This window comes from Muscardinus avellanarius, assembly GCF_963383645.1.
Source record: "Muscardinus avellanarius genome assembly, chromosome: 3".
Classification (NCBI taxonomy): domain Eukaryota; kingdom Metazoa; phylum Chordata; class Mammalia; order Rodentia; family Gliridae; genus Muscardinus; species Muscardinus avellanarius.
The window spans coordinates 74161866-74188519 of record NC_137788.1 but is presented as its reverse complement, the minus strand read 5'-3'; the positions used below and the strand labels follow the sequence as shown (position 1 = coordinate 74188519).

At 37.2% G+C, this 26654-nt stretch overlaps 1 protein-coding gene across 3 annotated transcripts in view; it reads left to right on the top strand.

Annotated features, from left to right (window-relative positions):
* Positions 1 to 26654, top strand: part of TTLL7 (tubulin tyrosine ligase like 7) — a gene marked incomplete at both ends in the record, with an annotated part of 89642 nt that overhangs the window by 31146 nt on the left and 31842 nt on the right. Inside the window, 7 exons of one of the 3 annotated variants that reach the window (XM_080692286.1) lie at positions 893 to 987; positions 12941 to 13088; positions 13173 to 13246; positions 14276 to 14411; positions 16400 to 16486; positions 21226 to 21424; positions 25597 to 25799. In XM_080692286.1, coding sequence (XP_080548412.1) covers positions 893 to 987; positions 12941 to 13088; positions 13173 to 13246; positions 14276 to 14411; positions 16400 to 16486; positions 21226 to 21424; positions 25597 to 25799 — 942 coding nt within the window. Of the gene's footprint in view, positions 1 to 892; positions 988 to 12940; positions 13089 to 13172; positions 13247 to 14275; positions 14412 to 16399; positions 16487 to 21225; positions 21447 to 25540; positions 25803 to 26654 lie in introns of all 3 variants that reach the window. The other 2 variants (XM_080692285.1, XM_080692284.1) reach the window with 2 other exon arrangements.

Here is a 26654-nt window from a genome sequence, read left to right as displayed (position 1 = left end):
GTGCTTGAGAGGCTGAGACAGGAGGATCACACAGGCTTGAAGCCAGCCTCAGCTATTAGTGGGGCTCTCAGCAACTTAGTGAGACCCTGTTTCCAAATTAATATATAATAGGTCTGGTAGTATAGCCTGGAGGTAGAAAGCCCCTGGGTTCCACCCCCAGTACCACCAAACCCCCCCCCCCAAACTTGGATTGAATTATAAAATTAAGTATGTTTAATGTAGACATGCATTTAGAAAATTAAACAAATTTTTCAGATATATTCGCCTAGAAAATATCTCAAGTACTAATTACCTGCCAACCAATAATACATTAGGTAGTGAGATTATAGATGATCCTTTGTTTTTTTGTTTTGCTTCAGTTTACCATTTTTCTGCAGTGAACCTGTGTCATATTTCTAACTGTAGGCATGGTATTCCTAGATTTTTAAATTTTTAGTATAATGTGATATTTCCTCAGATGCTGGTTGTAGAAAGCATGCTAGCCTTTGTTTTGTTCCAAGATGATACATTTGCATAATTACTAGTAGCCTACATCTCTTTTGAGACTATTATTTTTCTTCCAATCTTTTGTCAAGATAACTTCCTTAAACTTAAAACCTTGAATGTGTAGGGTAATGGATTGTAGCAAGTGGTGAAAGGATGCCTACAGTGAAGATCTTCAGCTTGAGGTAGCAAGGGCAGGAAGGGGTGCTCCAGCAATTCCTCACAATTCTTTCACCTAAGGTGATGTACTGCAGTGCTATCTGGGCCATCCACTGTGTAAAGCTTGGAGATTTATTGTAGAGCTCTTCCAATGGATTGGAGATTTTATATTAGATTATTAAGCATGTGTTGAGTATTTATGGAATTTTCAACCTTTGGCTACTCTCATGGTTTTTTTTTTTTATTTCAGATTAATCGGGCCCCAAGCTTTGGAACTGACCAGAAAATAGACTATGATGTAAAAAGGGGAGTGCTACTAAATGCACTAAAACTCCTAAACATCAGGTAAGGTGATTCATCCATCTTTTAGAATTTTTTCTCCTATGTTTGGTATAGATAAATCATTTGTATATGAAATTAGCTTGTAATAATTTGTAGTTTGAATTTTGAATTTCTTCCTTTCTTTAAAACAATATAATTTTCAAAATTATCTTTGAAAATCCCCCCTCCTGTGTAGTGCTTTACTGGAACCCCCACCCATAATACTCTCTACTTCCAGTAAATATGGTTAAATTACAGTGATGGTATAATGATTATTTGGTACAAGTCTAAAGTAAACAATACCCTAGGACACCCTCTGGCTTATTTCTCTCGTTTTATGAGAAGAAACTAAAGCACAGAGAGGTCATTTAGGAAACAACAAAATCTCAATCATAGATCTTCTTTCTGTTCATAAGTCTTCCCACTATGCCATGTTGCTGTATAAACAGAAAAAGAGAGGTTGTTAGTTACTCAGTGAGGAGATAGACAGGGGAAGGGAGAAGGGGAGCATTGGGGGGATTTGGGGAAGGAAACTGACCATATATTTTATGTGCATATATTGTATCACTATCTCACTGTCATGTACAGTTACGGTATACCAATAAAAATTGAAAAAGATAAAAATAAAGAGATGGAAGGGAAACTTGGGAGACTTGGTTGTTGTGTGGATGGGTTGCAGTGCATGTGGTCATGAATTTAAACACTTGAAATGCTGTGATATAGGGAAATCTTTTGGCTCATTATGAAAGAAATCTGTTGCTAAACTGCTTCTTGAAATAATAGTGAGTTGTCTGGGATAAGTGTTCAAACACAGTGTAGGGTGTCAGATTAAAGGACTTCTGAGGAGATTATTATTTCAGTTTATTTAGATTTTCACTTCAGAATTCTAGAAGAGTTATAGGATGCTTCCAAGCGCGCGCGCGCGCTCTCTCTCTCTCTCTCTCTCTCTCTCTCTCTCTCTCTCTCTCTGTGTGTGTGTGTGTGTGTGTGTGTGAGAGAGAGAGAGAGAGAGAGAGAGAGAGTGCCATTAGGGATTGAACCCAGAGGCATTCAACCCTCCAGCTATACCTCCAGCCCTATTTTATTTTTATTTTTATTTTGAAACAGGGCCTCATTAGGTTGATGAGAGTCTCACTTACTTGGTGAGGCTGTCCTCAAACCTATGATCCTCCTGTCTCAGCTGCCTAAGTACTGGGATTACAGGTGTATGTCACCACACCTCACAGATTTTTTTTTTTTTTTTTTTTTTGTGGTACCAGGGATGGAACTCAGGGGCATTCTACCTCAGAGCGATACTCTAGCCCTATTTTTTATATTTTATTTGGAAACAGGGTCTACTGAGATGCAAAGGGCCTCACTAAGTAGCTGAGGCTGTCCTTGAACTGCATCCCTCCTGTTTCAGCCTCCCGAGTACTAGGATTACAAATGTGGGCCGCCATGCCCAGCTCAGCTTTGCTTTTTTTTGAGATATTTCTAAGCATTTAGCAGGTACCAGGTTGAGAAGTAGCTTTATGTGGAAAAGCATCAATGAAAAAAGGACAAAGAAAAAAGGAGGATCTCATGAAAATGTAGGGGAGACCAGTAAAGAAGAAGCAGCAGCCAGGGGGAGGAGAGAAAGGAAAGGAGAATTACTGGAAAATGAAATTGACCAATTTATGTTTTGTGCTTGTACAAATATGCTAACAATAAGTACCACTATTATATGTAATTATAATGTACTAATTAAATAAATTTAGTAAGATAAAAGAGATGGACATATAAATCTGTTTAGTCATTTATATATGGCTTCTTTTGCCTGATGATAGATTGTTTTGTCTAAATTCCACTATATAATTTTTTCAATTATTTAAAAATAAATTAGAAAGGAAGAAGACATAGAATAAGATTTTCCTTTAGCTTCTACATGTGCATATTTTAGATTATTTAAAAAATCTACCTGTATATTATTTTGCATGAAAATTTACTATTATTGATAAGCCTTATGTTTCATTTTTTAAAATTATCTGTTGGCTCTGCCAATTAAATATCACTTAAGAAATTATCTGAAGATGCTTTTGGTCTTTTTATTTTTAGTATTGGGGATCAAACCTAGGGACATTCTATGGAACTATACCCTTGGCCCTATTTTATTTTATTTATTTGCGGATCTGGGGATGGAACCCAGGGGCATTCGACCTCCAAGCTACACCCCCTGCCCTAATTTTTATTCTTTATTTTGAAACCGGGTCTCACTGAGTTGCAGAGGTCTCACTAAGTAGCTGAGGCTGTCCGCGATCCGCGATTCTCCAGTCTCAGCCTCCCGAATGCTGGGATTACAAGCGTGCGCCACCACGCCCGGCCAGCCCTATTTCATTTTTTATTTTGAAACAGAGTCTCACTAAGGCTGGCCTCAAATTTTTGTCCTTTTTAAAGGTGAGGTATAGTTGTAGCCCATGGATGGCAGATAATGAATCCTTATACAACCTGTTCTATGTTCAAAACCCCAGTGTCTTACTTTCAAGGCACTCTACTGTGTCCTCTCTAATGCAGTGATTTGTTCTGTCCCTTCTTAATATCTTTGTAATAATAAAAATTGCTTAAGTTTGCAAAAATAAATAAAGCTGAGGTATATACAGTTTAAGGAGTCAGAAATATTTACTCTTAGACTAGAGGGAAGTTGAAATTCATCTTCTTTACCTTTCTGTTTTTCTGCAGAGGATTTAGCACAATTTGTCATATTTAGAGCACATGCTGATGAGGTTTATATTGAAGACGTGCCTGCTCTCTCTACCCAGGTAGAGGCCTCCACAGCCAACTGTGTTGGGTTTAGGTCTCTCTGTGGCTGGGTCTGTATTGAGCACATCATAGCAACATAAATGGGAACTAGGAACACTAGGGAAGTTATTGCCTATTTATTAAATATCAGAATTCATTTTCATGTGAATTATTTTAATGTTGGACAGAATTATTCTGTGATTTCAGAAATCTCTTGTGTTGTTCATTTTATTTAATTTATTTATTTTTGTGGTAATGGGGATGGAACCCAGGGGCGTTCTACCTCGGAGCTACACCCCCAGCCCTATTTTATATTCTTTATTTTGAAACAAGGTCTCACTGGGTTGCAGAGGGCCTCACTAAGTAGCTGAAGCTGTTTGTGAACCAAGATCCTCCTGTCTTAGCCTTCCAAATACTGGTATTATAAGTGTGTGCCACCACGCCTGACTGTGTGTTCATTTTAACTGAACTATTATGATGATCTTTTTTCATTATATTATTTTCCTACTCAAGTATCTAAATAAATTTTTTTTCTTGCCAATTCCCACTCTAAGCTTCATTTAAAATAAAACTTAACTCTAGTTCTTTCATCTTATTTCCTGTTTCTCTCAGTTCAAACTTTTAGTTAGGGTAATTATCCTATTTTTTTCCCACACAGTCAGCCTATTCTTACTGATGGTTTATTTGATTTCCTAGTCCAAACGCCTTTCTTTACTACCTATAACTCAAATCTATCTTTTATTTTGAACTCTTTCCTTTGTTCCAAATTAATCTTTCTTTGAGAAGAAATTATTGTCTGCATAGTATATGGCTTATCGTTTTATTTACTCTCATGATTTGTTCTGTTTTACCTGGGCATAGCTGATTTTTTCAATTTGCTTGATTATAGTGGGCAGCATTTTTGTTCTTTCAGCCTGCCTATGTGGCTCCCAGATTGTAGCCCTTTCTTGTGTTCCTTCCAGATTTCTGGTATTTGTAAATTGTGGGGATTTTTCTTGCAACCTTAACTTTACCCTCACATCTTCATAAATTGCCCTATTTGGGCCTGCTTTGTAGGGATTTTGCCCTGCTTCACATTGCCTGGCTTTTAAGCCTTTCTTTGAAATCTGGGGGGAAGCCTCCATGACTTCCTTTTTTCCAGCAAAGCCAGCATTATATGAGCACCAAAATTGACCACTATAGCAGGGAAGGTAGAAACTCCCTCTTCAATGAGGGCACTTGGGTCCTTCTCCATCATGAATGTGGCTAAGTCAGTCCCCATGATGGGCAGTGCTGGGTCTGCCTTCATCAAGGCCACAGGAAGGAATCTGAGTGCCTTTCTTCAAAATGGCTGTCCTTGTTTCCACGGTTACAAACTTCCCTAACCTCTTTTTTTATGCAAATCATCAATTGCCCTAACTGCATTTCTCTCTTTCTTTCTTTCTTTCTTTCTTTCTTTCTTTCTTTCTTTCCTAATCCTTCAGCCATCTTACTTTCTTTCAGAACACCATCTCTCTGGGCACCAGCTTTACACATGCCTTTCAGCCAAACTGCAAATCTATAAAGTCTCTTTCCTTTGTGTACAATTTGATGAATGTAGACATCAACATACATAATGCAATTTGGAGACTTTGCTGTTTTGAGATTTCCTCTATCAGTTTAATCAGCCAATATTCTTTACATTCAGCTTCGTACAAAGTTTCAAGATATGAGCAAAATGCTGATAAGTTCTTTGCTAAAATTTAATACCTGTGGCTTCTACTCCATTTTCCTATGGAGTCTTCTTAGTCCTTCAAAATGTCCTGAGCATAGTCTCTACTGTCTGTCTTTCTAGCCACATTCTGGCCCTTCCGATTTCTTCTCACAAACCAGTTCCAAAGAATCACAAAACACATCAAACTTAGGAATAGCAGTGACCACACTTCTCTGATACTAGCTTCTGCCTTGGTTAACATTCACATTACCATAATCCCAAACAACTGACCACACAATTTAGAGGAAGGAAAATATATTGTTCACATTTTTTTTTTTTTTTTTTTTTTTTAGATTCTGGGTTCAATCCATGTGAAGGTAGATTTTGAAGCCCAAGGCATAAGCAGGAAGTGGACAGAGTGTGTGTGCAGACCTCCACTCTCAGACTGTGGAGGCCAAAGCAGAGAGGGAGGGAAGGAAAGAGAGAGAGAGAGAGAGAGAGAGAGAGAGAGAGAGAGAGAGAGAGAGAAGATTTGAATTCCCAAGGCCACATCCCTAGGGACACTTCCTTCACAACCAAGCCCTATTTCCCACATCACTACCTTGTTTTCATGAGGGCTAAGGGAAATTCTAAATCCAAACCATTACATCTGCATTGTTGAATATGAGTGTAGCTACTTTTGCTTGCTTTTACATCCATTCAGAATATCAATTTCTGTCCTTTTCAGTCTGTGAATGTCTTTGCTTGTGAGGTATGTTTCTTGGAGGTTTGGGTCTTGTTTTTTAATCCATTCTGCTAGTCAGTGTATTATCATTGGAGAAATAAGACCATTTGCTTTCAGTGTCATTATAGGTATGCATTAATTATTGTTGGTTTGTTTACTTTCTAACATTAGAATAGCTTCTAACTCCTTTTGCTTATCTGATCTTTTTCTTTTTTGTGTGTGGTATTGGGGGTGGAGCCCAGGGACTTTTCTACCTCCGGGCTATACTTCCAGACCTATTTTATACTTTATTTGGAAACAGAGTCTCACTAAGTTGCTGAGAGCCTCACTAAGTAGCTGAGGCTGGCTTTGAACCTGTGTGATCCTCCTGTCTCTGCCTCCCAAGCGCTGGGATTACAAGCGTGAACCGCCATGCCCGGCTTTATCTGACCTTCTGATGTGATTTGTTCTTTCCCATGCTCTCTTGTTCGTTTTTTCCTTCTCCTCTTTGTGTAAGATCCCTTTACATATCTTCTGAATTGCTGGCCTAATGGTCATGAGTTCCTTTAGTTTATGTTTGTACATCTTCAATTCTGAAGTATTAACTTTGCTGGATATAGTAATCTAGGTTTCTCAGTTATTTTGTTCCAGGACTCAAAATGCATTATTCCATATTTTCCTGGTTTTTGTAGTTTCTGCTGAGAAGTCTACTGTTATTGTGATGGTTTTCCTTTATAAATGACTTGGTACTGCTCTTACTGCATTTCTCTCCTTTGGTTGACTAACAGAGTCTTATACCTCCAACCCATAATGGCTAAATACACTCCATATATATTTACTGGATATTTTTAAAGAGCCTATGCTGTACTAGAACTGAAGATACAAAAATAAATAAAAATTATTCTCCATAACCGTTTCAACTTTTAGAAGGGAATGATACTGCTCACACCTAGTTTTCTATGCTAGTTAACAGAGAAGCTACACACATGAAAATTCAGACTAGAAAGCTGAGAGTTATCCTTAACTATTTCATTTACTATGAATCAACCAAATCTTGTCAGGCTTATAACTATTAGTTAATTTTTTTCTTTCCAAACTTAAGATCTCAGATTTCTTATGTATTTCCTTGACTATTTTATACTGGTTTTCTTCTTGATTTCAGCTACTGCTTCATTGTATTATATGGTTTCTACTCTTTTGCTCTGAAAATATTCAATAACTATTAAGTGTTGAGTATCCACTGCTTCTAAAGTAGGTATTAGGAATTTAAAGCCTCCCTAATTCCTAGTTTTTGTGCTTGGGTTGTTTGATGAAATGCTATTTGTTGAGATAAAAATTATGGGGTTAGTTAGAGGGTTGGAGGAGTTATGGGAGAAAGTAGAGAGATGATTTTATTTATTTATTTATTTATTTATTCATTCATTCATTACTTTTTGGTACTGGAATTTGAACTCAGGAACATACTACCTCCAAGCTATACCCCCAGCCCTTTTGTTTTTATTTGTTTTTCAAAGCAGGATCTTGCTAGGTTTTGAACCTGTGATCCTCTTGTCTTAGCCCCTTATTTACTCGGATTACAGGCATGTGCCACTACACCTGGATTTGAGATAACCCATTGTTGGGGTGTGTGCATACAGAGCCTAAAGAGATGCAGCCTCCCTCGGCCTGAGCGGCCTGCAGGCTAAGGCAAAGCTTTGTAAAGTTTAAGAACTTCCACAGTAAAATAATTCAGCAGAAAAGGGGCTAAGATGGTGCCTGGAGGAAGCTGCGAAGGTGTGGTTTCCCCATTCATTATCGGTGGGGAGACTGAGCAGTTTTCCGTTTTTACCTTTAAAGGAGCTTCCGCACACATGAATGGCTCATGTACTGGCCTGGGATTGGCTGTGAACTACGTGCTAGTGATATTTATCCCGATAGGCTAGGCTATTTCCCCATGAGAATTCCCCTCGTGGTTTTGTGCTATATATATGTTGCTTGAAGAGGAATAAATGAGATCTTGCTTAACTTGACTCCTGGCTTGTGTGCGCGTGGTGTGTGTGTGTGTGTGTGTGTGTGTGTGTTCGAGCTGTCGGCACTCAACCTTCCTGATGAGCTCTGCCATTGATGGGCAGGACCCCCGTCAACCCATTTTAAACATGCTAATTTTTAGTTGTTTTGAAGCAGAGTTGTTAAATAGAAAAAATAATTTATAGGGCCTTAGAAGATAGAAATACCTGTTTGGTTGCAGTTGAATCTAATGGATAAGGTTATTAAGTTGGATTTTATATTTTGAGATGTAAAGAGGGCTAGACACAGAGCCCTGAAGGATGTTAACATTAGAAGAGATATTTATAAATTGTGATATTCTGATCAGATTGTTTTCACACTAAGGTAAGGTTTAAAAACACAAACAAGCTGGGCATGGTGGCGCACACTTGTAATCCCAGCATTTGGAAGGCTGAGACAGGGGGACCCGGGTTCGCGGACAGCCTCAGCTAGTTAGTGAGGCCCTTTGTAACTCAGTGAGACTCTGTTTCAAAATAAAGATTAAAAAATAGGGCTGGGGTGTCACTCGCAAAATAAATAAATAAACAAATAAAAACATGAAAAAGGTTCTTTTTAATCTTTAGATCATATACAGGATAATTTTTGATCTGGTACTTGTATTTCTCCAACCTTATTTTTTTCACTCTGTCTTAAAATTGATTTTTCTAAGGATTCCTTTTGAAGTGCACTGAAGATTTTTACCCATTAAATTCTAACTCCCCACTCCTCTCATTCAATCCCTGGTATCCACCATTATACTTCTAATGAATTTGAGTGTCCTACTTTCTGTATCTCATAGTAGTGCTATCATAGTATTTGAACTTTAGTTAGTGACTTTTTCATCTAGCATAATGTCTTAAAGTTCATCCATGTTATAGCTTATGTCAGAATTTCCTTCTTTTTTAAGACTGAGTATCATTCTATTGCATGTTGTCTTAGTTTTCTGAAGCTATTGAAAAATACCCAAGACTGGAAAATTTATATAGAACGGGTTCATTTAGCTCACAATTTTTAGAGGTCCATGAGCATGATGCTGGCTTCTGAACAACTTCTTAAGAGCTCATGTGTCATCAACTCAAAGTGGAAAAGGGGAAAGAGAGCAGGTGCACGCGGAGGAGAATATGTGTGCTAATGAGACAGTGAGGATGTTCACCCACTTATAAACAACCAACTCTGATGATAACTAATTCAGTCTCATAAGATGTCACTCACTTCTGCAAAACCTAATCCAGTTTCAAGAGAACTAACCCAGTCTCTGGAAAAAGACAGTAATCCATTCATGAGGTGGTACTTTGTGACTAGGTTCCACCTCTTAAAGTTTTCATCTTTCTTCTGTTTTGTGAAATTGGGCACAAACTTATAGCACATGAACAGTTAGGGGGAAAACCAGATCCAGACCAGCAAATGTATGGATCACATTTTTTCCTACTCAAGCCTAACTTTCCGTTTGAAGCCTTCATTCACTAAAGCAGCTTGGTTTACTGTCACATTAGAGTAGCATGCATGGTACCCTCTGTTTGTTTACATGCCATTTCTCCACCTTGTTTAGAATGTCAGCTCCCTGAGGGTGATGGCTCTGTCTCTTTTCCCTTTCTCACATTTAGTGAGAGCCAGATAATATTTGAGTTGGAAAACAAAGATAGGGAAAGACATTTCATTCAAGGAAACTAGAAAAATAGGGAAGTGAGAAGACAAAACAAAACATGTTCATAGACCTTCCAGTATTGTGTATTTCTGGAACATACAGTATATGAGTCAAGTGGTTAGAGAAATTCCTTGGATGGAATCACAGGGTAATGGGAAAGGGAAGGGAATTGAGAATGTGCTAAAATGTTTTAGGTGAATGTATGAAAGCAGTTGAATAGGAGATGCTGATTAAAATGCCAAGTGAATGGGGATCTTTTGGTCTTTGGTTAAATTTTACTGTCATCCGTGAAGTACTGAGTCATTAGTGCTAGTTTATGCCTGCATTTATAGAAACACAAACATAGTTTTTATAGTGACAGTATTTCTAAAAGCCAGAATATGAAGAAAACATTCTGATTAAAATATCATTATTATCTTAATCATAGTGGTTATTTCAGGACTGTATTTATAGTACTGGTACTGGTATTTGTAGTACTGGTACGATTCTGATTTGTAAATTACGGAAGTAATTTTACTGCTTGTTATTTTACTTTTTTTTCTAATGAAGGGTCATTCAAAGTCTCAGTGTGGTGCATGCTCACTCTCTTTTTCCCCTGTCCCTCTTCCTGTATCCCTCTCCCTCCCTCTCTCTCCCTCTTCTACTTTTTAGAATTAAGTAATGGGAATTGGACCTAGGAGTATTCTATCTCTGAGCCACACTTCCAGCCATTTTTTTTTTTTTTGAAACTGGGTCCTGCCAAGTCGCTGAGTGTCTTGCTAAGTTTATGAGACTGATTTCAAACCTGTGATTCTCCTGTCTCAGCCTCCCAAGTACTAGGATTATAGGTGTGTGGCACTATACCAGACTTTTTTTTTTCTTTTTCTTTTTCTTTTTTAATTTTGACACAGTCTTGCTAAGTTGCTAAGGCTGGCCTCAAACTTGTGATGCTCCTGTCTCAGGTTCCCAAGTACAGGGATTACAAGCATGTAAACTAAGAATTATAATTCTTAGTTTTTGAAGGAACTTCTGTGTGAGCTTATGTTTGTTACTTCTCTGTTCTTGAGTATTCGAACTGTTTATGTTTTAGTATCCACACACTAGAGTTGCATTGGCTCTGGATGTGCATATAGGCCTATGATATTTCTTTCACAGTAAAGCATCTTAGTCTGTTTTTATTTGTCCTTCCTCTTTTATTTGTTCTCTCTTTTTCACTTTATCCGCTTTTTCCTTTATTGTCTATTTGGTCTTTGTTCCTCTCTGTCATGTTTTCATGTCTTTTTACTTTTCCTTTCTCTCCTACTTTTAAACTGAGTGCTATATAGAAATGACCATTCTAGAGAAAATGGAATAAAAAAATTTCTAGTATTAAGAGCTACTTAAGCCATGGTATTTTCTTTTCCCTTAACTAAGGAAACTCAGAGCTAAATTTGTATTCACAATTGGAAAAATGATATTCAAAGTAACCCAGTCATTAAAATCAGAAATCTTGGTATCATTACAAGTTCATCTCTCTTTTCTTATTCCTCACATGTATTTTAGGTGCCAGATTATTTCCATTCTTTCCCTAAAATACTCTTCTAAAACTTAGCTTTTTCGCTAATCCCACTGATGCTTCCTGGCTCGGGCCCTCATATTTCATATTTGCTAATGAAATAGCATCTCCTCCTAACTTCCTACTTTTCTAATCCACTTCTAAGCCAGTGTACACTGACATACTTCAGAGTCCATAATCTTTACTTAACACATGCAAATATAATTATGCCCTTTTCCTTTTAAAACCCATGTCTCCTCCACTGCCTGAAGATAAAGTTGAAGCTCAGTAACCTAGTGGTAATATGTTAGGATTAGCTGAGTGTCTTACATTCTCCTGTCACTTCTGCCATACTTCAGTTTTCTGTATATATTTACTTATTTTCTCAGAGTATACCCTTTATCCTAACTACCTGTTGAGTTCCTGCAGCTGAACCCTCACTATGACCCTGAAAGAGGATGGATCAGTTTTGGTAGCAGCACTTGTACAAGTTGCAGCTGTGAGCAAAAGCACGTTCTTGTCTTCAACCTTATCATCGTGTTCTCAGTGTCCTCTTCTGATGAACTGAGTGGGACCATAAGCATCTCTTTGACCTCTTCACAACAGGAACTGTCCAAATGGCCTTCTTTTTTGTTTCCCTTTCATTTATACGCACACCTGGATCGTTCTAAGCTAATGGCAGTAGAAGTCATGGAAATGTATGTTCAAGGATAGGAACTCAGCTGGACATGGTGGGATATGTCTGTAGTCCCAGGGTTTGGGAGGCTGAGACAAGAGGATTTCAGTTTCGAGCCAAGCCTCAGCAACTTAGACCCTGTTTTAATATACAAAATAAAATAAGGCTAGGAATATAGCTCAGGGGTAGAATGCCTCTGGGTTCAACTTCTAGTACAAAAAGAAAAGGATAAGAAATCTTTATTTTGTTGTTTTTTATTTTCTCCTGGATTCTACCTTGCTCCTGATAGATCTTTAAAAGGTTGGCTTGTATGAGTGCAAGATGGAAGGGTTAAAGCAAAAACCTCAGACTTATTGCACCATTTACATGGTAGAGAAGAGAAAGAAAGGGGTTCAGAGGGAAACAATCCCACAAAAGGACTTGTTCTATAAAAATCAGAGATTATAACTAAATTTTCATGACTAAGAAAAGATGTGGAGGGAGGACTGTGATTTTTCTCAGGTAAATGATGACTGCCAGGCTAGTTTCCAGCCATAACTGAAAATGTACTGAAGGGTGTTCAGTATGAATGAAAATGCTTAAAAACAAATGCAATTAGTTGAAAGGGAAAAGAAAAATATTTATTAATTGCCTGTAAATGTTACCAAAATTAGCTTTTATAAAATTTCTGGCACTGCTATTGTTACCATTTAATAGATAAGGAAACAGACTCAGCAGTTAATTGACCTAAGATTCTGCACAGCTATTAAGTTGCTAGGATGGAATATGGAGGTGGGACTCTATCTTTCAGCATATGGCATTTCCATTTTATCTTCTGATCTTCAGAACTTCAGCTTACCATATAGAGTTTCATATCTGATGGGAAATGCAAATTCAGTAAACTTTGTTTCCTATCTCTGCTGTGTCTCTTTGTCTGCAAATTCTCCACACAGGGACAAAATCAGAATTTGCCTGAATGCTGAAATATGGTCTTGTGCTTTGTATTTTAGGACCAGCGATAAAAGGAGGAACTTGGCAAAACAAAAAGCGGAGGCTCAAAGGAGGCTGTATGGTCAAAATTCATTCCGGAAGCTCTTACCCGGTTCCTCAGACTGGGAACAGCAGAGGCACCAGCTGGAGAGAAGAAAAGAAGAGTTGGTATGGACATTTAGCAGTGCACCCACAATTTGACTTGCATGACTCATCTATCAGGTTTTATTTGTAAACTTTCTTCATTTCTAGAAAGAGAGACTTGCTCAAGTACGAAAGCAGATTTCACGAGAAGAACATGAAAATCGACATATGGGGAATTATAGGTAACTATGCTGCTGTTTTTGTATAGACTGGAGACAGTGAAGTGTAGAAGCAATCATTCTATATTTTTAAACCTTTTCAGCTTATTTTAAGCACTGTTCTTTTATCCTGAGAATATGCTTTTTGCTTAGTAGCTTTTCATGCAAGAGAAAGTAGTCAACCAGTAACTGGTTCTGACTTGAGAGAGCTCCTGCCATCAGCCTCTGGGGTGCCTATTGAAGGTCTTTTTAACAAGCGAAAAATTCTGAGTCTGAATTTGCTTATTATATACTATTTTAAGAAAGCCAGAATTCAAGTATTCTAGTAGTACTCTTGCTGCAAATTCACAGTGGTTGCTGTACTTTCTTTAAATCCAAATGCTCAGGAACCAGGCAAAATATAACATTTGAAGGGTCAAGGTAGAGATAGCAGGCAGGGATTTGGACTGCATTGAACTGGAACCCCTTACAATCTCCCCCTTGACAGGGCCAAAGGGGCCCCTCTACGCTCCTTTTGTTGTGGGGAGATTTGCTCCTCTCGCAGGATTGAGGTAGTTGTGTGGTATAGAGTTTCCTATACTAGTAAATGCTCTTTCCTGGCCTTCACACATTCATAGTGGGAAAACACAGTCTTCTTACTCTGTGTCTGCCCAGAGAGACATCAGGATGGATGCCTACATTTTGGTTCCTCAGTGACTGCACTAAGGCAGGGCTTCCTCATCATCTCTCATCACCTGAGCTCTCTCATAAGTTCTAGATTTCACCAATGTATCCAATTGCCATTTTTCTCCAGCCACTTTGCCTCAACCAAACCATTATACATTATCATTTGGAAATACATTGTTGAATCATATTCCTCTAGATAAGTCCTAATTTGTATGGATAACAGATGAAAATTTATGACTTTCACATAACATTATTATTTTTTTTATCACCTAGCAATATAACTGGCATGGAGCAGGAGGGCAGTGCTTACCTGAGAAGCTGGTCCTCACTGCTGACTCTGGTAGTTTCTTTTGAACAAATTGGTTTATTTACTATTTTTTTTTGTAGACGAATTTATCCTCCTGAAGATAAAACACTACTTGAGAAATATGAAAACTTGTTGGCTGTTGCCTTTCAGACCTTCCTCTCAGGAAGAGCAGCATCGTTCCAGCGAGAGATGAATAATCCTTTGAAAAAGATGAAGGTGAGATTGTGAGGGTTGGAATGGAGAAATAGAATGAAGCCAAATCACACGTCTTTAGAAGCCACCTGCCTTAGTCCTATGTCTAAAGTACATTTTACTTTTATGAGGCACTTTAGGCTTTACATTTTTGCCTTTAGTAACATTGGATAACAATCTGAATGAATTCATAAATAATATGTCTTACAAGACAAATTATGGAGTGGGAAATTTGATATTATAGTTTAATGTCATTGTATTATTTTAATATACTTTTATGACATTGTGTTATACATATATTATTACATAGATTTTTATATGTAACTGGATAAAGTAATACATTCAATTAACACAGTGGTTTGTGACACTCATCATTTGGTTATAACCAACATATGCAGTATTTTTCTTGATACCACATAGGCCTGTCACATGAAAGCCAGTAATATATTCTCTCTCTCTCTCTCTCTCTCAATATCTCTCTCTCTCTCTCTCTCTCTCTCTCTCACACACACACACACACACACACACATGCACACACACGCACACACACACATGCACACATACACACACATCCTGTTTACCCCAAAGTAAAGTCTATTAGTTATCTATTGTAACATAACAAACCACTTCATTTATTTGCCCATTGTTATGTAGTCTTGCCTGGGAACAGTTGAGTGATTATTTTGCTAGTCTTCCCTGGAGCAAAGAATCAGTTACTTATATTTATCTGAAAGCAGAGCTTCTTGCAGTCAACTGGGGCTAGAACGCCAATAAAATCAAATAAAAACAGGTGCGTCAAATAAAATAGGTGGAATGCCAAGGAGCTGGCTGAGTGTCTCTTTATCCTTATGTGACCTCTCAGCAGGGTAGCCAGATCTGTTAATACTAAATGATATAAAGATTTCAAAGGGGAACATGTGAAGAGGATTCTCTTTATCACAGGAGAATCTCCTTGTCTATGATAAACCTAATCTTTGCCTACCCATGTTCAGATTGGACAAAGGTCCCCAAAGGAGAAAGTGACCACTCTGATCATTTAGGAAGTACTTTCTTTCTGGAACTTAGGTCTTTTATCCTACTGTTTGCCCACAGCTTCCTGTTTTTAAAAATGTATTTGTCTAGTATATCTGACATTTTCTAACTTAGTATCTGTTGTGATTGTTCTTCTAAACAGAAGCAAAACTCTTTGAGATTCAACTATCTCATCTGCACTCCATGGAATTCATTGAAGGGTTGTTATTTAATCAAAACTGTAATGGATCTTTTGATATTTAACCTTCCTTAGAATGGGAGAGAGAATAACTTTTAAACATCTACACCTCTTTCAGTATAGTTAGTTCAACATCTAGTGGGATGTATGTTTTTGTAAGTTTTTCTTTTGACTTCAAAATTACTCCAGAAGAGCCCAAAAGGTTATTAGGACACTTGTGGATCCAGGCTAACATTAATGACTATAGAATGAAAAACTTTCACAAATTTTTAAAAGTACTCTTGTGTAATAGTTACAATTTCTACACTTTTATTAAATGGTGTCCATTGAGCAAGTACTAATAGTAGGTTGAGCAAGTACTAACAGTAGGTTGTTTCTGAATGAAACTCTTAGGCCAATAATCAGTTTTCTACCTGGAGTTTTAGTATTATTTTGCACTAATTATTGAAATAGTAATTCAGAAAATTAGAGTGTACAACTAGAAATGTTGGGGTCCAAAATAGGCTAATTTATCAAAGTAATGAATTCTAAGATTTTAGGAGTACACAGAAACAGAGTGATGTATTTGTTTATGATAAATGACAAGCAATAAATTTCTGCTCTTTGTTCCTTATATTGTCAGATTTTAGTGAATGTTTCTTTAAGAGAGTTTGACATGACCCTTTATTTCTGCTTCTTTGATCTGAGAAATCTTCACTAAATAGTTTCAGGACTTCCACATTATTTTATGGAGGTTAATGAACTTGGAAAAATTTTAGAGTCCATTAGGGATCACAACTTTAATTAAAATGTTTTTTTGAAGGAGGAAGATATTTTGGATCTTCTGGAACAATGTGAAATTGATGATGAAAAGTTGATGGGAAAAACTACCAGGATTCGAGGACCGAAGGTGTAGTATCTCTACCTTCCTTAGTATCAAAATAGATGCTCCTAAGTACAGCTGATTTTCTCCTTGACATTTCTCATTATAACAGTGATACCACTTTCAAGAAAACTGCATGAACCATGTAGTGCTGGTAGAGTTGGAAAGGCGATTTTTATCTTTTACTCAGGAGAACTTTTGTTAAATGTACCCTTTTTGGTTCTTTTCCTGATGTTAGAGAAAGCTCTATGAGTCAGGACTCAGAGGAACCTAGAACTATTTCCCTTATTCTAAACTTGGTATTAAATTTTCCTTATGCGTGTAGACAGATAATTATCAAAGAAACATGTTGCATTAGAGATAAGGCAAATCATGTCTCTAGAGATTCTTACTGATAGGGAGACCCATCTTTTGCCGACTCAGCAACATTGATAGTGTGTTAGCAAAAATAGCTACAGATGCTAGGAAAAAATAAAAAGCTGTTATGTAGGCAAAAAAGGACAGATGTTTGCTTTGCTTGCATCTGCTCTGAGGCGATGGCATCTGTATGCTCTTCTTTGTCAAAGTCCTCCTTGATAGAGTTGAATTTGAAAAATCTTGGAAATTTTTTTCATTTGTTCCTTATACTTTTTAGTTCTGCATTACTATCTCTGCATCTTTACACAATCATCTCTGTTATGCTGACATGCTTTTTTATGCCTCTAAAATGTCTGTCTACTAAAAGTAAATCACTGATTTGCTGTTTTATTTATTAGAGACCCTTCCAAATTTAGTGCCTTTGTGAACCCTTCCCTCCTTCTCCCAGTTAGACTTGAGCTTCCATACTCTCTTCCTGCTATAACATAACTAACACTTTTATAGAGCAGTAATGACAAGTAATTGTTCATATGTTTGCTCGAATATGACATAACTTCTTTGAGGGTACAATTGGATTACTTTCTTTGCATCTCTAACACCAAACACAGTATCTGGCATATCATAAATTTACCCATGTTTATAGCAACATGATTCACAGCCAAATTTTGGACTAGTCTTGGAGTCTATCAACAGATGAATGGATTATGAAACTATAATATATACACACAATGGAATTTTACTTAGCTACAAAGAAGAACAAAAATATGTAATGGTGGGAAAATGGATGGAACTAGAGAAAGTGATATGCGAGACTAGCCAGTCCCACAAAATGAAGGGCCATGTGTTTTCACTCATGTGTGAAAGCTAGAGACAAAATCTGGAAACAAAAAAGACTTCACATAAATAAGGAAAGAAGCTAATAGAATAGAGGAAGAGGATTTGGGGAGAAAGATGGGGAGGCTAAAGGGAAGATTTGCTGAAGGAAGCAGTTCAAATAATCTTATGTTCACATATGAGGTTATAAATACCAATTTTAATATAATGTATAGAAAGGGAGAGGGAGCAGCCTGTGGGGACCACAGTGGTAGGACATTGTTCTCAATTATATACTCTATATTGAAGAATCATGGGATATGTAGTTGATAATTCCTTTAAAATATATATTTAGAGTATTTGTAAGACTGAATACCTTCATGAGTTATGGTTTTGCTTTGGTAAAAGTTGAGAAATTTCTTAGCTTTGTGTATAAAATATTGCAATTTGGCAACTGAGACATGAGACCACCTGAGACAGGATGATCATAGTGCAAGTCAAAATGACAAGTGCAAAGTCCCTGAGACTGTCTTACACTCTCTTATATCTTCCTTTGTTTCATTTATATAAGACTTTCCATCCAAACAAAAGCATAACCTTTTGGAGGGAGGAATTAACATTATTTATTTCATTCTAGGCAAGTGATGGATGCTAACAATGCATTTCTTGACATGAATTGGATAGTTTTTGTAATTGTTTAAAATCAACAGTATTTCCACATGGCTAAAAACTGCATAATTAGTTTGAAGTAGAAGCATTGTTATAACTTTCAGCTCTATCTTTCAAGTATTTAAACTGAACCAAACTTTAAAGCAGATCTTCCTTTTTAGAGGAATGATACCACATTTCTCTACGTATTAGGAGAAATAATAACTTTTTACTTGTTCCAGAATTTAAGAAATAATAATTAGCCACATAAATAATGCCGCATTAATGCATAAGTGATATTCTTTTTCTTAAGCTGGTTAGTAAGTACATGGATATTTGTTTTCCTATTCTTTATACATTTATACATATTTTATATATGACCTATTTCATAATAAAATTGCCAAGAAAAATAAGTAGTATGGTTTATGTCATAACTCAATGACAGGTTTCCAAATTCTATTTGGTAGTTAAGCACTGTTTAGAATTTATGCTGTTGGGACTTCTAATTAATTATTGCCTAAACAGAATAATGGTCAAAAGCCCCAGATGTGTATGTGACATAAGGCACAGCTCTCCATTTCCCCTGTGGTTCTTTATAGTGTCGAACAACTCATTATGTAGTCAAGCTCTTTAAGGTTAAGAAATCTTAAAGCTCTTTGCTTCATGAATGAAGGCACTCCTAGCAAGTCTAATTATGCCACTCTTTCTTCTGAGTCTGCTAAACTGGGTGTCAAGAAATATCTTTCCTTTAGAGAATAAAGTCCATATTCCTTAAGACTGTCAAAATGTTTGATGATGATGTTGCTGGCAAACATTCTCTCTCTCTCTCTCTCTCTCTCTCTCTCTCTCTCTCTCTCTCTCTCTCGTGGTACTGTGGATTGAACCCAGGGGCATTGTAACTCCAAGCTACACTCCAAAACCCATTTTATTCTTTTTATTTTTAAACAGGGTCTCACTAAGCTGTTGAGGCCCTCACAAGTTGCTGAGGCTGGCCTACGATCCTCCTCTCTCAGCCTCCCAAGTACTGCGATTACAAGTAAGTGTACACCACCACACCTGGCTTATGCCTATCTCTTTGAACACTGTTAATGCTCAGTAAATATTAGACCATCAGAAAAAGAAACTCTAAAAATATTAGACTAACTATCTATCAAAATATGAGTTAGTACCTTAGAGTGTTAGACACCTTTTCTGCCTTGTTATAGTTCATCCTCTGCAAAGGCTGTGCTTTAAGACGATCTTGCTTTGGCTCACTGTGTATTTCAGGAACTACATAAAATGCTATTCCTCGCTTTATCTTTCATTCTATGCAGTTACACCAGAGGATATACCTTCTTTCAGTGAAATCCCATGGTATCCAAGGATTTTAGTATCGTGTATGCTAACATCAAGACATTTTTGTCTGATTTCACAGAGAGTGGTCTAGTATACAACTGCGGGTAGCTCTCCCAGCAGGAATAGGAGGCATATGGTATGTGTCACAAATGGTCTCTTAAAATGACTGAGTTACAAATCCGTCATGTTCTCGGCGTTACACATTCTTTCTGAAATGAAACTGTTCCACATCCCTTCTCTTCTTTTCCTTAAGCTGGCATCATTGGAAGCACACTTCTTGGGAGGATTGGAAGCCAAGGATTCTCTTGAGATGTTGGAACGTAGTAGCTAGTAGTGTGACATTTTGAGTCTTCAGCCTTACCCTTCTACATGGCACCTCTGCTCTAGAAACACTTATGCCATGCTGATCGTCACATTATTGCCATTTTGCAAAATGTATCTTTGGCAATAAAAAGGATTGTTATTCCACTATGGCCAGAGTGTATGTGTTGGAATGCTTGAGAAGACCCATGAGTTGTTCATGACCAATTTGGAAAGTGGATAATTAAAATTTTCATTGTTATAGAAATCGACAGCATGGACTGGGAGTGTACTCAGTGGTAGTGTTCAGGCTCCCTGGGTTCAGTTCCCAGTGCAAAAAAAAAAAAATAGAGCAAATTAGCCATGTGAAGAATATCTTACTTCTTGTTCTACACTGTCTGGGTGGAAAGCTCCTAGGCTGTGTTTTTTTGTTTTGTTTTGTTTTGTTTTATGGTACTGGGGATTGAACCCAGAAGTTTTATACCTCTGAGCTACACACCCAGCCATATTTTATTTTTATTTTGAGACAGATTCTCACTAAGTTACTGAGGGCTTTTCTAAGATTCTGAGGCTGGCTGTAGTGAACTTGTGATCTTCCTGTATCAGGCTCCCAAGTACTGAGATCATGGATATGTGCCGCCACACCCAGCTTAGGCTGTGTTTTAAGATGTGTCCTTACTTACAGTGGCTTCTCTCTGGCTGCTGCTTTCTATTATCTTGTTCTTCTTGTCACTGTCTTTCCTTCCTTTCCTTTCATTCTCCTCGTTCTTCCTTCTTCCTTTCTCTCTCTTGCGCTTTCTCTCTCTCTCTCTCTCTCTCTCTCTCTCTCTCTCTCTCTCTCTCACACACACACACACACACACACACACACACACACACACACACACTTCTTGACTCTGAATGTTAATAATACAAACAAGGGTGTATCCGAGTCCTGACAAGTATTTCCTCAGTGTGGAATGAAGAAAAACTGATGATGATTGTAATTTTTATGCTTTCATATCAAACATTTCCTTCATTTTGTAATTCTTTGCATACAGACACTTTATTACAATCATGTAGAAACAGCATTTTTCCTATGACTGTGATGTACTATTTCAGAAAGAATATTTTTGGGTAACAGAAGGATTAGGGAATGCTCTGTCGGCCGAGCGCAGATGACAGCAGTAGCAGGCTAAGGGTGGGGGTGTTGCTCAGGCTTCAGTGAAAAGAAGCAAGCATATGGGGGAAATTAAAAATAGTAACTCATCATGTTAATGAGCCTTTTAAAAAATTCTAGCAAAAAAAAAATCACGCAATTTCCTCTGTCGTAGCCTCTGTGTTCCATGCCGGAGAGCACCGAGGTCATGAAGAAGCAGAAGTATTTCAGCAGCGACAGCAGCTATGACAGCAGCGGCACCTCCTCAGACTCGGAGGACAATGAGAAGGAAGAGTATCAAAGCAAGAAGAGAGAGAAACAAGTTCCATATAATCTTAAGCACTCCAGCCATTGCAAATTAATTCAGCAATCCAGTAAGTCATTTCTTCTAATTTGATATATGAATTATGGAACAGAAATCATCAAATTCAATAAAAGGTTCTTGGGCCAATTGAACCCTTGTTGTGTTGGAGGAAACCTGGATTCTACCCCACTGCCTTTCCTAATAGAACCAGTCTCATCCCTCATTCTTTTTCAGGTTCTGCAAATAGATAACCAAAGGCTTCAACGAAGGCGCCATCCTTCTGCATTTCATAGCTTTTTCTTGGCTGGCATTTTGCTAAGGTTTATAAAATGTGCCTTATGGCTGACTTGATTACATTCTCTATTAAGCCAATGGTAGTCTCTCTTCTTCCATCCCGCCTCTCTCTATCTCTCTCACTTTGTCTGCTACCCTCACCTACTTTTTAAACACATGTGTATCACTCTAGGGATTTGACTCAGATGTATCTGTGAGCCACATAATTGTAAAGTAGTTGGAGTTTTATCCTCCTCTCCCATTTTTATCATGGTGAACATTGAAGTTAGGGCATTTGGTGCACAGAAGGAATTTAAGAGAGCAGCCAGCCAGCTTCTCCATCTCCCTTTCTCTCTTTCTTTCTTTCTCTTTCTTTCTTTCTTTCTTTCTTTCTTTCTTTCTTTCTTTCTTTCCTTCCTTCCTTCCTTCCTTCCTTCCTTCTTTCTCTTTCTTTCTTTTTCTTTCTTTCTTTCCTTTTTTTCTGCTTTTCCTTTTCACGGTTTTCTCTCTTTTCCTTTCAATTCATTCTTTCTTCCTTTCATTCATTCTTCAATCTCAAATGTCCATGGTTGTGCCTGTGATTCTTCTTTTACCCCAGATATCCAATGTAACTGATGCCGCTTCCAATCCAGGACTTTTCTAACTTCTGTCTCTGATACAGTATTGTATTCCAATATCACCATTTGCTTAATGTTCCATGTCTTAGGATTTGAATAAAGGGGCCAATTAGATCATGTAGTAAGTGCAATTGTGAACCTTTGTAGACCTCCAGCAATGACTTAATATGTTATATCCCCTGATAATGTGTATATACGTATATACATACGTACATACATACATACATACATACATACATACATTAGGGATTGAACCCAGAGGAATTCTACCCACAGCCTACATTCCCAGCTCTTTTTAAATATTTTATTTTGAAACAGGATCTTGCTAAGTTACTGAGGGTCTTGCCAAGTTGCCAGTGCTGGTCTTGAACCCATGCTTCTGCTGTCCCAGCCTTTTAAGTACTGATATTATAGGCATGCACCACTATACCCGGCTTACTATATAAATTTTAACACTGGCCTTCCATGTTTATGGGAAAATATGTGAGGGATATATAACTAACAGACAAAGATTTTAGAGGGATGACCTGTCTTGTTACTTCCAAATTATTCATTAAGATACATGCTACTGCTGTTCCTGTTTTTGAGGGATTGTGTATTTAGAGAAAAAATAATACACTATATTCCATTTAATTTATTAATTTAATTATTTATGAGGTGTTTACTGAGTTTTTAAGCTATTGAAATTTTTTCTTAAGGTTTCTTTAAGTATTTTCAGTGTTTTTCTGTTTTTATTTAGAAGGTGATATTTTCCTAAATAAATTGTAAGTTTAAAAATTCCTCTCTTACTGGCGGCTAACGTTTCTAATCCTAACAGTTATCTGTTGAGTGATAGAAGAAAGCTAGAGAAAAAATTGCTAGGGTTTTTATAGCTCTTAGATCATTATGTTCTTGGGCTAATAGGCTAATAAATTGAGATCAGAGCAATAGTGTACTAAAATAGGATTCAGATTTAAAAATATTTATATATATGAATTTGAATTTTTCCTTGTTAGCTATATGTATTTTATATGAACTAAGAATTATAATAAGGGTTTCACCTTGTTTTATATTCTGTCTTTGATGTTACACTAAGGAACATCATAGCCACAAATTCTCTTTAGGAGCTTTGTCACTAAAGTGCTGCTGATGACCAAAGACAGAATCCAGATGATGTATAGCATAGTTAAGTTTGGAAATTCAAATTTTCAACAGATTCAGAGGGATATATTTCAGTGTGATATAACATAGTCACATAAAAAACTATATAAAATACCTTTCTCAAATAATTTTTTTTTTTTGGTGGTACTGGGGTTCCTGGAAACCCTTCTACCTCCGGGCTACACTCCCAGACCTATTTTTATATTTTTAAAATATATTTTTTAAACAGGGTCTCTTAAGCCAGCGAGGCTGGCTTCGAACCTGTGTGATCCTCCTATCTCTGCCTCCCAAGTGCAGGGATTACAAGCGTGCGCCACCACGCCCGGCTCTCAAATAATTTATGGATGGAAATTCTGACCTTTTTTTATTAATCTACCCAAATATCACTAGTATATCTGGCCACTTTAATTATTCTGTCTAAGCCAGGCGTGGTGGCACACACTTGTAATCCCCGCGCTTGGGAGGCTGAGACAGGAGAATCGCACAGGTTCAAAGCCAGCTTCAGCTGAGTGAGGCTCTCAGCAACTTAGTGAGACCCTGTTTCCAAATAAAATATAATTATTCTCTCTAAATTTCCAGTGTACACAGGTGAAAAATGAGACTTTATGATGATTCAAAAGAAAAGATATTTTTCTCCTGCCTATCTGGTTATACATACCAAATCACTACCTAAGCCCTCAGGAAGCAGAACTACAGTATAGTTAGTAGCAGATGATTTGGAATATCTTTTTAATACAAGCTTGTCCCTGGTACATACTAAATATGTACAGTTCCTTGTAAAAACAAACAAAAAACCACACACACCCTATGGACCAAGGTATGTTTTTTCATAGCTCTTCTCTAAAGTAGTGTCCTTTAAAAACATGGTGGGATTTTAATAGGTTCAGAAATTTAATAGTGAAAATGAACACCTTGAATGAGTATGCTTTTACATTCTCTCAGAGCCTGAATGAGCACTATTACATTGATCACCTATTTGAAATTCCATCCGGAATATATCCCTAAATATATAGTGTATGTCTGTTACCTTTATAAAGCTTTAAATTATTTTCAACAGCTAATGAAGAGAAATATTTGGGTATTCCACCTGAGTGACTTCATGTGAGCTAAATTAAATTATTTAATTAACGAAGACTGATATATTCCCCTTGCAGAGAGAAGGAAAGAATATATAACTGAGGATATGTGACCTAGAGAAAGATAGACATAAAAAGTTAATAGTATTAAGTGATAATCTATTTCCTTTAGTCAAGAGTTACAGTTTATCAGTAACATTTGGTTATCTTTTTTATGTATCCTTAGTATGCATGGGGGAAATAGTCTATAGTTTTATTTAGATGTTTGTTTTGGTAATAATTCTATAAATCTATACATTTTTTTACTTAGATATTTTTCTGTTGAAATTTATTTAGTTGTTTTTATTCATCTCTTCAGTGAATAAGAAGACCTGTCTGTTCAGTGCTATTTTAATAACAACCTGTTATATATTTAAACTCCTTTAGAACAACCTGTATGTGTTTCTTCTGTTTCTGTTTTCCTCAGAAGCCCTAAATTCTGTAACTTCTTTGTGTATTCTAGTCCCTCTGTAGACTCCTTTCCTGTCCTTCCTATAAATCTTGCTGTAAATATTCAACCTCTGACCCACAAACAGATTCAAATAAATGACCAGCCTCATCCCAAGGCTGGTGGATGGCATCATGGTGTTATAGAAAGAGGGAGGTCTGGAATTAGATAGGTAAGTACTTACATCTGAGCTTGGCCAAGCTCTCAAGGTGCAAGACCTTGAGAAAATTTTTTCTCTGAGATTCCGGGCAAAGAAGATTCTTCCTTTAGAAGGTTTCCCTGAGAATGAGGGTGAAAGTGTACTTAGCACAATGCCTGGCTAAAGGATGCTCCGTAAATGTTAATTTCCTTTCTTCTGGTTCTTTTATGTCATTTTTCAAGAACATGACATTAAAGTGTGTGGGGGTGTATAGTTTGGGTTCCAGGAAAGCCATTCTTTGTACATCATCAGTGGGGTTCTGCACCAAGCTCAACTTAAATTGTTGAATTAACTCCGTACTATGCATTCTCTTCCTGATGCCTGTGCTTTGACATTACTGCCACTCTGCTCCCACATGGTCTAATCTTTACTTAAGTAGACCAGATGGATACAGGGGGACACGTCCACTGACCCTGCTGCTGTGCCTTCCCCCTTCTCCACCGTCAACAGATTCCATGAGGCGGTCAGTCAGCTGCCCTCGCTCCATCTCTGCTCACTCACCTTCCATTGGGGATGCTCGCCCCTTTTCTGCTCAACAAATGATATCAGTATCACGGCCAACTTCAGCATCTCGGTCACATTCCTTAAACCGCGCTTCCTCCTATATGAGACACCTGCCCCACAGTAATGATGCCAACTCTGCCAACTCTCAGGTGGTAAGTCACCGATTCTGCCCTTTCAAGACTTCAGAAAGCACTGCACTCAAGAATCTAGGTGACACAGAGGATCTGCTGGGAAGAGGACAGACTCAACCTGAGATTCCTAGTTGTGAAGCAATTCACAACCTTCTGAAATTTGGCTTATTCCTCTATCTTAGCCTTTAGTTTAGTATGAACTCTTAAAATGCAGCCCTCACTATGTCATAGAACTCATAGATGGAAACTGAGAAGAGCATGGTTTTATTTTTCCATTTGCCCATGTAGTAGGATAACATCGTTGAACATCCTCCAAACAAATGTATGATTTTATGGTATATTATGTAGTCTATCTGAAAAATTGAGGAAATTTGTTATATAGAAAATTTTACTTAATGGGGCACTATTGATCAATAGGTTAAAAATTGATAAGTTCCCATTAGAGCACTGCAGAACAATGTTGTTTAAAATGTCCTCTGTATCTTAAATTAACATACAGTATTGTTGTATGAATTCCATAAATTTAGAATTGCAGAGGTCAGCAAATTTATTTTGCAGCCAAGTATCATCATATAGACCAGAAATTTATTTAATTTATGTATTTATTAAATGTTGATGTTGTTTCCAAAGAGAACAATCAGGAAAGTGAATGAATTTTATTTGGCAACAAAACTGATGTTTTCTTCTAATCAAAAAGAATTGCCTAATGTGTATGAAGCAAACAAAACAGACTAGGAAGTCCTTTTTAAGTACTCATATTTTTGTTTTAGTACTTTGAGCAAAATAAAATTCAATCATGTGGAAGTATAGAAGATGCCCTGGGGAATTTATATCCATTTAATGCCAAGAATTCATAGATGCAAAAAAGTTATA